Source organism: Elgaria multicarinata, chromosome 18, assembly GCF_023053635.1.
Source record: "Elgaria multicarinata webbii isolate HBS135686 ecotype San Diego chromosome 18, rElgMul1.1.pri, whole genome shotgun sequence".
Taxonomy (NCBI): Eukaryota; Metazoa; Chordata; class Lepidosauria; order Squamata; family Anguidae; genus Elgaria; species Elgaria multicarinata.
In genome coordinates, this window is record NC_086188.1 from 1303677 (window position 1) to 1315734 (window position 12058).

At 38.4% G+C, this 12058-nt stretch overlaps 1 protein-coding gene across 1 annotated transcript; it reads left to right on the forward strand.

Moving 5' to 3' along the window:
- The first annotated feature begins 21 nt into the window (after window positions 1–21).
- On the forward strand, window positions 22–10916 carry RAD9B (RAD9 checkpoint clamp component B). Its single transcript, XM_063144312.1, has 11 exons — window positions 22–48; window positions 640–729; window positions 1127–1276; window positions 1691–1805; window positions 3667–3766; window positions 4506–4612; window positions 5503–5609; window positions 6507–6571; window positions 7326–7448; window positions 8633–8768; window positions 10664–10916. Exons 1-11 carry the CDS (start codon window positions 22–24, stop codon window positions 10790–10792), a joined length of 1149 nt encoding a protein of 382 aa, XP_063000382.1. The 3' UTR covers window positions 10793–10916.
- The last annotated feature ends 1142 nt before the right edge of the window (window positions 10917–12058 follow it).

Consider the following 12058-nt stretch of genomic DNA (forward strand, 5'->3'; position numbering starts at 1 on the left):
ATTCTGCATCTTGCCCCGCATATGGCAGTGCTGAAACGGAAACCAGAAGTGAGGAATGCACACAACGGAGCCCTTTCTCCCTCAGTCCCCCCTCTTTGTTCTCCGCGCGCTCTTTACCTCAGGCTGGGCTTCCCGCCTTTTTGGCGCGTCAGTGGCTCGTGAGGCGAGAGGGCGACGTCGTGGTCCCCTCCCGCGACCATGAAGGGTGTTATTGGGGGCGCCCAGCTCAGAGGTAGCGCCACGTACCGCGGCTGCCCCCCCCTCTCAAATACATTAGTAGTTACTGTAGCCATGAGTAAAGTCACTTCACAAAACCTCTTCCTAGCAGCAGTCCATTGATATTAAAATATTTTTTTTATAGATAATACACTATATCTCGTGTTGCATGTTTTGTTTTTCCTTCGTCCTGCTCCACACAGAACATAAATCAACTTTAAATCCTTCCCTATATTTCTGATTTCAAGAGGTGATTTACCTTCTTAGTTGACATCAGTTCATTGTGGACCAAGGCTGCAATGTGATAGGCTTAAGATGAATTAGTCCTATTCAACTCACTCGGAGTTACTTTTGAAAAGACATATTCCTTATTACGTATATAGGGTTGCCCTGCATGTCAGAATGTAATCGTACTTAAAAAAGACAATAATCTTCTCTACAGTATTTGGAAGAGCCGTACACGCCATAGCACGAATCAGTGACGAATTTTGGTTTGATCCTATTGAAAAAGGAGTAAGTACATTCGGAGTTTAGAAAAACAAACCTGGAATTAAATAATAGATGTTATAGATTGAAGTAGAATCAGAGTGATAATTGTATTTTGCTATCAAGATTCTTGCCACTAATAGCATATTGAAATCACCAGTCATTTGGTTTTATAGTTCTGATGATAAATTATTATTATTTACGTTTATATACCACCCCATAGCTGAAGCTCTCTGGGCGGTTTACAAAGATTTTAAACATCGACCATTTAAGAAAACAGATACACAAAACTTTAAAACCTGTAGAAACAAAACATTATACGAATTTTTTAAAACATAAAACGCAAAGTCCCCCAAAATTATCATTATGTTTCCTTCTCTGTGACTTGAAGTTCATGTGATTTCATTTAATCCTATATCCACAGCTTTCCTTGAGGTCAGTGAATTCTTCTAGGTCAGCCTATGCCTGTGTCTTCTTTTCATCTATGTTCTTTCAACATTATTCTTGTAAAAACACGACTGAATTGGATCTGAACAAAAACCACATACAACCTACATGTAAATTAGTAATAAAGGTAAGTCTCAGTAGATTTAAGCAATACATGCTATTTTATGCTACAAAACAGTTCCATTTATAGTTATTTGGACAATGAGATGACATGTAACGTACAGATGGTTTATTTGATATGTGGATTTCAACTAACAATATGACTTTGAACAATATCAAATTTTCTACTAGCAAAAAAAATAAATTACTGTAGAAATTTTGGAAAAAAATAATAATTTTCCAACGTTGTTAATACACAGCAAGGCAATATTAACCTAGCTCACCAAGATACATCTCCCTTATGCAATTGCTAATGTACTTTATGTGCATGTTTATTCTGCAAAGATTAGGAGCCAAATCTTTTGTTATCTTCAATGTGTTTTTATGAGCTAACTTTACGCTTAGGGAAATCTGTGCATTGATAACATTCTTTTTATTTCAGGCAGTCCTACCTCTATTTCGGTCCTTAAACACACTGGAAAGGAATGTAGAGAAATGCAACATTTATACAAATTTTAAAGATTGCCATATTGTTTTTCAACTTTTCTGCAAACATGGTATGTGTTGACACATGATCTTGTAAGTCATGTTATGGGCTAGAAGGCAGGGTTAAAATCCGGGAATCGACAGAACTTAATTCCATTTGAAAATAGGGGTTTTGGTCTTGTGTTTATACTGCCCCATAGCCAAAGCCTTCTGGGCAGTTAAAGTTGTGTGCTGGGATTAAGTCCTCAGCAACATTTGAGAAGTAAAAATGGGACAGTTACAAACATGATCGAATACACAGTTTCCATTTTCCATGTATGTCTAATACACGTTATTTTATACATGTTATTAAAGTTACACAATACAATGAAGTAGACAAGCTGACATGGTTTTTTAATTAGGTTTATGCACTGTAAATACAATAAGATAGGAAAAGAGAATCCAGCACTAGCACATTTTATTAAAAGATATGAAGTGCACAGTGTCCACTAGAGAGCACTAGATGCCACCTTTTATTTTAACAAGCCATGCAAAGGAACTGGTTATTAAATATTATGAAAACCAGGTAATTGGCATTTGATGTAGCACTAAATAGTCTTAAGAGTCAGCACATACAAAATCGCCACTCATTGAGACTACTCTAAAGTGTTCCCAGTGTAGCTGCGCCATTCAGTAATAGAGTGGACACTTACAAATCGCCCAGAGAGAAGAAATGCATCACCAAAAAAGAAAATGAATGAGGACATCAATTTGCATACATTTTGCATGTGCTAATCTATATGTGTAGATGCAAATTTAGAAATAAATATAATTTATACAGAAATACATTATTTCTGTTGGTACTGAAGGTTTGACCATGTGACCTGTGCAACTGCCTGGTCAGTCTGCTCTCCAGGTGCTGACTGTTGACGGACCACAGTCCTTACTGGTCTAGATCTTTAAACCGGAATTGGATAGGACAGACCTCAAAATAGAAGAACAACTTCAAACGGAAGGCAGGAACAGAAGCAGCTGCCTGCCCCACAAAATGCTGAGACTGCCAATCAAATTCTTAACACTGGCCATTCACAGGACAATTGCTAATGATAACAGAAACATCCTGGCACTAGATAAGTTAATTAACACATGTGGTGTAATAAAAATTCTTTATCCCCATTCAAGTTTCTGGCGATAGAATTAAACCTGTTGATGAATTCTAACTCAGCAGTCTCTCGCTCTAATCTCATTTATGATTATATAGTGTTGGCATCTGGGTTTGTAGCGGAGTCTGGTCTCATATGGCCTGTTGTGGTAGTAAGTAACTGGTGGTTCGGAGGCTATACTTAATCTGTATACTCAGGAGATAATTTTGTTAAGTCTTCTTGAAATGATTATAAAAATCTTAGTAAACCAGTAAAATGAATTGGTTAAATTTGAATATGGCTAAAGCAGTAGTTTTGAAGAAGACAAAAACATGCTTTGTTTTTAGGCAGTGCATGTATGTGTCACAGCTGGCCCCATTTTGGAAGAGGCACTCGCTCACTCCAGCGTAGGAGGAGAAAGGGAGAGCCTTTCCCAAGACGGTGCCCTGCCATCTGCAGACTTTATTAAAGTGCTTATATTAAAACAGCCTTTCCCAACCTGGTGCCTTTTGTATATGATAGACTATAACTCCCAGCATCCCCAGCCAGCATGACCTTTGGTGGGGATGCCCAATTATTAAATTGACTAACCAAGGATGCCTTTGGGGTTTCTAGTTGATTAATGTCACTGAATAATTGATTCAAGACTGCAGTTTTAGCTGTCACACATTGTTTAGCCTACTTCATGTTTATATAAATAATGCTCAATTTTTTTCAAACATCCTAAATATGTAATATACTAACATATGAAATGCTATTAATTTGTTCAAGCAGACATAGGCCAATTTCAATCCCTATCCTCTCTCCTCAGGTGTTGTGAAAACTCATAATTTAGCTTTTCAAGAATGTGAACCTTTGCAAGCTATGTTTGCAAAGCATCTCTGTCCCAATGTACTGAAGCTCCAGTCAAGGTAATAAAACAAACAACACCTTTACCAAGTCACCTGATACTTGTCACAGATTAAAATACAAAGGCTTGCCTCTCATTGTCAAGAGATCTAGCTTTCATTAATTCAGGCAGGAACATGGGAATTGAAGGAAGAAAAGCCAAATCCTGCAGGGACCACAACAGGTTAAGTACTTGGCTCCCTCCCATTGTGTTCCCCCACAAGATATGAAAGGCACTGAAAGGAGGCGTTCTCATCCTGCTGGGCACCCCCTTGGTCTCTACCAGCAGAAGGAAATAGCTCATGAAAAGGTGGTGACAGATCTGTTTTGCCAACTGGTCACCATCTCCACCTGCTGGAGAAGGTAGGAATGCATAGAGGAGAAAACAGCATGGTGCTCAGCACCCCAAGAGGATGTCTCCCGAACTCCTTTTTACTCCAGGCCGTAACTTTTTCTTGACTTGGCTTAGGCCATGTGAACAAACTGTCAGAAATTTGACGTTAAATAAGCTCCTCCGGGCCTCTCACATTTCTGGTATTTATCAACCAGTTCAGCTTTTTACACTGCTGTGGGTACTCTGATCTGAATAAGAAAATATTGAACTCCAAAATAAATAAACTAAAGCAGAGATAAATCCACAACATGTTGTGTTTCTTTTTAGGCATCGGTAAACAAATCTAGCAATTTTTCTTACTCATGTAAAACACAGACAGAAAAAAGCGCAATCTATGCATATAACTTCCATGTTTTCATGCTTCTCAGGCAGTTGTCTGATATATTGATTCATTTCCCAACCTATCAAGATGAAATAACTTTAGCTGTAACACCAGTGAAAGTTTGTTTCAAGACTTATGTTGAGGATGAAAAGGGTAAGGATTCAATTTTCATTGTGTGATTAAAGTATTTCAGAAAATTTATAATTAAAAATATTCTACATGCAAGAAAATATTATGATATATTAAGGGAAAGTGTCTTGCACCTTATGTGGCTTAAAATTGTTATTTAATCATCATATCAAGTCAATGAAAGAAAAAATAATGCAAATAGGATTGGATAACTACTTTTTCAAAATAAATAATATGGTATAACTGTTAACCTTCTAATTCAAATTCAAGGGTTAATTACAGCATCTGATGAAGTTGGATGTAACCCAGCACACTGCATTCCATCCCTTCTTTATCTGGAGAGAGAATGAGAATTAGCTGGGATATAATGTGCCCACTTCACTGCTAATATCATAGATGTGATTGCAGGCTCTCTTCTCACCATATGTGCAGTATTCTCCTTTTGAGGAACATGTACAAGGGCCTTGTGCTATAGATCAACAGGCCTTTTGCTGACCATTTTCAAAGATTCTCAATAAGGGCTAGGATCTCTTCTCAATCCTCCCAGAGTGCAGGACACGGAATAACGGGCTCAAGTTAAAGGAAGCCAGATTCCAGCTGGACATCAGGAAAAACCTCCTGACTATTAGAGCAGTACGACAATGGAATCAGTTACCTAGGGAGGTTGTGGGCTCTCCCACACTCGAGGCCTTCAAGAGGCAGCTGGACAACCATCTGTCAGGGATGCTTTAGGGTGGATTCCTGCCTTGAGCATGGGTTTGGACTCGATGGCCTTATAGGCCCCTTCCAACTCTGCTCTTCTATGATTCTATGACTCTAAGCCCTCCATTAAGTCATTTATTCCTTCTCATTTCCCTTTTGTTAACTGTTGCTCCTCTGCTTTAATCTCTGTTATTGTCATGACTTTTGAACAGATTTTGCAAAGGTAATGCACACGGAAATACATCTCAGTCCAGAAGAATTTGAATACTATCAAGTTGGAGTAGACTCTGAAGTAACATTTTGCCTTAAGGAGTTGAGGGTAAAGTTGCTAACTACAGTTGCTTGGTTTTGTGGTACATTTAAAGAGTACATAGCTGTGCTCTTCCATGAGCTCCTGCTAAAAAATCTTGGTTAGACAGTAGCATTTAAGCATGTGGGCTGAAAGGTTTTTGGGGAGGGGAGGGAAATAATGGGTGAAGTGCTATGAAACAATGGCATCTCTAAGAACAGTAACTTAAGAACATAAGAAGAGCCCTGCTGGATCAGACCAAGGGTCCTTCTAGTCCAGCACTCTGTTCACAGTAGCCAACCAGCTGCTGACCAGGGACCAACAAAGCAGGACATAGTACAACAGCAACCTCCCACCCACGTTCTCCAGCAACTGGTGCACACAGGCTTATTGCTTCAAATACTGGAGATAGCACACAACCATCAGGGCTAGTAGCCATGGATAGTCTTCTCCTGCTGGATCAAACCAAGCACCAGAATCCTGCTAGCAGCCCTAGCGAGCTAGATGTGTCCAGGTAGCCATAAGCTAGAAATAAAATAGCCAGTTCTCCCACCCATAAGAGATTGGAATAGCAAGCTTGAAACAAGTATCTAATACCTTAATGCAGTGGTGGAGAACCTCAGGGTTGGGGGCCCGAATCCGGCTGCCTGGGGCTCCCCAGATGGCCTCACTCTTTCCCTGCCCTCGCCCACCTTCTCCCCAATCCCTGACCGGGTAGAATGGCTCTCCTAAAGCTTACAATACGCTGGTGATTTTTTTGTATTTACACTATGCTGGTGTTTAACTTCTGGCCCCACCCACCACTGGAAGGCAGCCTCCGAGAGCTTCTCTGGAATGGAGTTTGGCCCTCAGGCTGAAAGAGGTTCAGCATCCCTATGGTCCTTAGTGTTATTTTGTGTTAATTAATTACACCCTTTCCTTGTTTAGGGACTCCTGGCTTTTGCAGAAGCTTTCAATGCTCCTGTCTCTGTCCATTTTGGTGTTTCTGGAAAGTAGGTTGATGGGTATTTTTTTTAAAAGATATATAATATTTTAGATATATAATATTCCATCTTTATTGTAAACTTCCAAAAGTTCGCTTCGCTTAACTAGTACTGTATTTCTTCAATTCTAAGACACACTTTTCCCCCCATATAAACATCTCTAAAAACAGGGTGCGTCTTAGAATCATGGGTGTGTTTATTATTTCTTAGAACCAAGCTTTTTTTTCTATTGGTGGTACTGAAATTAGTGTGCTTCTTACAATCTATGGCGTCTTACAATCAAAGAAATATGGTAATTAATAAAATTGCTTAAACTATTAGCTAGTATGCAGTTATGCAATATCAGAAGCATAAAAAGGCATAGAATTTTTGTGGAAGGTGTAGTACATAGAAAGAAACATCTACATAATCTAAGGGCTGCCTTGCATATACCAATTACCTTCACAAATACTATTTCCGGGTCATACATCCCCATGTACAGCATACACATGGGCCACAATCCAGCACACAGTTAGGTGTGCTTAAACCTGTTTGTTTTGAAAAATGTAGCAGCTGCGTTATGTAACGCTACGATGGAAAGACAAATAATATTTTAGTAGGTTTTTTTAGAATTAAAGAACAGTATCGGAAGCTGTCTCACTTGGAGAATGTAAACTGTTATTGATCAGAAGTATTTATATATTTTATTTATTACATTGTAAAATGTAATGAGAGAGATGTGTAATTGGGCTGCCAGTTGAAGTTTTATTTTTTACATTTAAAGGCCAATTGCTTTCAGCACTGAAGACATGGTGGTAGAAGCCAGTTTTATTTTGGCTACCTTAGCAGATTCTGAAAACAAGACATCCTCTCATGAATCCCTGCACCTTTCACAAGGCCAGAAAAGGTAACAGATTTTAAAGTCCATTCTTCCTTGCAAATTGCTAGATTTTAGATGACATGATAGCACCCTTCAAATACTTAAAAGGTTGTCACACAGAGGAGGGCCAGGATCTCTTCTAGATCCCCCCAGAGTGCAGGACATGGAATAATGGGCTCAAGTTACAGGAAGGCAGATTCCAGCTGGACATCAGGAAAAACTTCCTGACTGTTAGAGCAGTGCGACTGCTATTCTATGATTCTATGATATAACATCTCTGCAAGTTCAGGAAAGGATACCATTCATGCTCTTGCATGTGGAGTTCCAAGTACAGAATATTAGAGAGAATACTTCCTTATTATTATTATTTATTTATTTATATAGCACCATCAATGTACATGTCCTTACCTATTGGCTGTTGCCATTACTCAAGAGCACTTTTCATCCAAGAAACTAATTGCCCTCATCAGTATAGCAGCAGCCGTGTTTATTCAGTATCGTGCAACTAGGTGACTCATGCCTTCTCAGGTTTTGTTCACATGCCAAACAGAATCCCAGATGTTGGGAGTCAAACCCTGCAATCCCCCATAGTATAATCAGGGTCTGAGGGAAAATTACTCATGCAGCCCAGTCATATGCACTTAGTTCATGTATGCAGTTTTTATGTATTTAGGAGCGTAGGAGGATGCCAAATCAGATCACTGATGGTTTGTCAACAGTATATTGACTGGCAAGTGGTTCTTCAGAGATCCACAAAACAGGCTTTCCCAGCCCTATCTGGAGATGCCAGGGACTGGATCTGGCACCTTCAGCATGTGTTTTGCCACTGACCTTCAGCCCCCAAATGTGTTTCCTTATGAGTCTACATTCTTGTATGCCATCTTTCAAATTAGAAGTCAACATGAAGTATTTATGAATACTTGATTACATATTGCAGGTGTGACTGTTACGTGGCACCATCACATTTTGTTTCAATTCTGTTGGGGTTTCTAATTGCTATCCACTTGGTAAGCTGCTCTAACCAGATTTAAACAAATAAGCAGATTTAATTATTTATGGCTTTTATATAATCCTTTATCTGCTAAAAAGCCATCAAGGTGGTGTACAACAATTGAACAATAACTTTAAAAATGGTAAAAACATCAGTACATTAAACTACACGTTTTAAAAGGCTAGATTGAAAAGACAATCTAAAGGCTGTTGCATTTTAGGAGCCCTGCATCAGAGAGGAGCAGTCAAGACATCATCATGTCCAGCAGAAACATTCAAAACACAGAAACAGACACGAGTCTAGCAGGCGGCTTTAACACTGTGGAGGAATTGGTGTTACCTGATCCTAGTTATAAGGTAAAAGAGAAAGCTGAAAAGGTATTGAAATGGCTTGTTAAAGAGAAGTCAGCTTTGTACCTCAAAATAGAGCACTTTTTAAATTGATTTTGCTGCAGTGCCCCATTCAGAAGTTTCATCCCTGTACAAAAGCATCTATTCTGTATGTAGAATCTAGAACACCTCAGGGCACCCATGCACATATTAATTATGGTCCAAAATAGTATTTCCTTCCTGCCAAGGCCAATCACGCTGCTGAATCAGTCATATTCAGAGTATACCAATTGAAATATTAGAGTATACACACTGAAATTTCAATGGGTATACCCCAAGTAGAACTATGTCTGGATTGAGGCCATGGGTTAACATCTATTCCAGAAACCTTAACTTACTTAGGTTTGTTTACACTGAGAAAACGGCTAAGGCCTGCTTAGAATACAACAAATTCTTCCAACAAATTCGGCCATTTTGTTAACAGAAAGATAGATGTATCTACCTCTGTATGTATTTAATGTTACAAATATACAAATCAAGCAACTAAGAATTTTTCATATGAAAATCACCAGTTTACCTCCGCTTTAGTTTCTGAAATAAGTAAGCTTAGACACCACCACATAAATACCATTCCAAAATAAGAGGAACATTACTTCCCCACCCCAATTACTAGCTATACATATCTTAGGCCTTAGCTAGACCTAAGGTTTATCCTGGAATCATCCCAGGGTCATCCCTGTTCATGTAAATGACACACAGGGGACCCAGGGAGCAAGCAGGGATGATCCCGGAATAAACCTTAGGTCCAGCTAAGGCCTTAGTTGCTGCTGGTAAATTATGAACTCTAAATCTGGTATTCTTTAAACAACATAGTATAACACATTTGGGATCTACTACTAAAGAGAAGCCTATACTTTTTTTCAATTACCCAGAAGTGGATAATCACACATGTGCAAAATATATGAAACAAATCAGTAGGTGATGTGGAACATTGTATCAGCATTGTTCCATATCAGCAATGCCCCATAGTAAAAAATTTAAGCTATCCTATCGGGTGAGATATCATTGATAATAGATTTTGTCAAAAGCTTCCTTTAAGGTCAATTGAAGTCAGTCTAGGAGGAATTCCCCCCCCCCCAAAAAAACCCCATACCTATTTATAGGTTGAACTTTATCTCTCTCCCAATTCATTATAAAGTGGTAATTTCCATCTTGTATATTTATCATTTTATAAATTTTACTAGTAAGACCTCAAGCTATGCTCTTTGATATTTCTAATTCAAATGGGTTTTCAGTTTCCCATATTTCTAATTAGAGACCAAACATGCCTCAATTAAAAAAATAAAAAAAAAAATAAGGAAGGCCTATCTGCAATGAGTAGCTCACCAATTCCTTTCAAGGCCAAAAACATTCCATTATCAAAGACTTTCTTATTTGAGATAATTCCAGAGTTTATCCAAAAGGAAGTATCACCCAGTTGTTCTTATTGTAATCACTTGCTCATTATATAAAACAGAAGTTACTTTCACGGAAATTAAAGTACTTTCATAAGTGACAGACAAGATAGCCCCTGCCCTCAAACTTACAATGCAAAGAAGACTGGTCTAACGGACACTAACGGGGTCAGGGAGAGAGGAAAACAGGCAAAGTTAGGCACCAGTTCTTAAAGTTGCAAAGTTCTCATAATGACCAGCTTGAATGGAAGAAGTTCAGAGAGGAGCCAAGTGCAGCTGGGTCTGTCAGAGCAGTTTGAGTGTCCTTGCTTGCCCACTCTTCCCTCTGCTCCATCCAGATGGAGTGGCTGAAAGTTACCTGGGGAACACAAAAATGCCACCATCCTACCTAGTTTGGCCATAATACAGATGCAGCATTTTAGGGTCTTGGCTGAGACACTGCAGTTAAACTTCCTTCATTGCCTTTAGTTTCACTCCATGTTCTTCGGAGCCATTTCATCTAAGGAGCAAGATATCACCCATGTATTCCACAGTTTGGCAACAGCAAGCGACAGTGAAGAAGATTTTGGTAATAGACAAACCTCCCCAACATTTTAGTGATGCAATATATCCATCTGCTAAAAGTAATTTACATTGTCATTAAACAGTATATTTAAACAGTAAACCTGAGCTTTTACTTGTTTCAGAAGTATGTTTGTACTATTGGATTTATATATGTTGATTCCACATTAGTTATCATTATTAGAAGCTTCTGGACAAATGTATTTTATCTTCAATTGTCATTACTGTAACTTTTTTAGAGTAACTTATTAAGAAATCAGGGAAATCTACTCAGGTTCAATTCAATCAGTACATTTTTTTTTTGACAAATCTGCACTTAAAATCTAATGGCAGTCTTTTAACACAGGAGAAGTTGAGGGGCAAATGGCTGGATGAAGAGGTGCCTGGATCCAGTTCTGTTCACCATTTTCTTTTAAATCAAGTTTTATAAGATTAACTAAAACTAGTACATTACAAAACTGCTGGAAATATTGTAGCGTGAATTTTGTAATATTATGGCAGCGAGTTGTATTGATTTAAAAGTGTGTACAATCTCACAGACTCCTCCTCTTCCATAACAGCAAAGTCAGAAAGCATTTGGCTGTTTCAGCCTTGATAACAGGCAGTTACCCACAGCAACCTAACAAAGAGCAACTAGTCACACACTGCTCCATGGACTCTGCCTTTCTTTAAGATCCACTTCGCTTCAACTCCCACAGTGAAGGAGAATGGGTACTGAACTGCCTTTGAAATTTCACTGTAGTGAAACAAACAGACCAGCTAATATAAGTAGAGAATTCAGGTCATTTCTCTGGCACAGTTGTTTACTGCATGCCAAAAGAATGACTGTTTTAAGCTTTGCCATACGCTTTTTACAAGAAATATATCTGGTACTTTGCCCTTTCAATAGAATTTATTATTACATATTTGTTTTAATATTAATGTTTATACTTCATTGTCTTCTCGTGCCTCCTCACCTCAAAAACTTGCCACATGTATATCCTCCAGGAACAAATTCTGCACAAATCCATTGTAATTTACTTGACTTCTGCACCTGGAAGGGCATTGCAGGGAATATTATTGCTCGACTTGAGACACATTGGTTCCCAAATCTGAAATCTACACTTCGAGCTTAATTAATAGAAAATTCAACTCACTGCAAAGACATGTATATTTTTGTATACACGTTTCCTACTTCTTCTTATTATTCTTATTATTATTCTTATTATTCTTATTCTTATTATATTATTTTGAGTAGTATGAAATAAACTCTTACCTTCAAGCAATCACTTCTTGGAAGTTTTTTGCTGTTAAACAGGTCAT

Excerpts from the sequence above, each read along its gene's own strand:
- RAD9B (XM_063144312.1), top strand. The coding sequence starts at position 22 with ATGGCAGTGCTGAAACGGAAACCAGAA. Across the intron at positions 5,610-6,506 it reads TTTGCCTTAAGGAGTTGAGG|GGACTCCTGGCTTTTGCAGA; the intron begins GTAAAGTTGCTA and ends TTCCTTGTTTAG. Across the intron at positions 7,449-8,632 it reads CTTTCACAAGGCCAGAAAAG|GAGCCCTGCATCAGAGAGGA; the intron begins GTAACAGATTTT and ends GTTGCATTTTAG.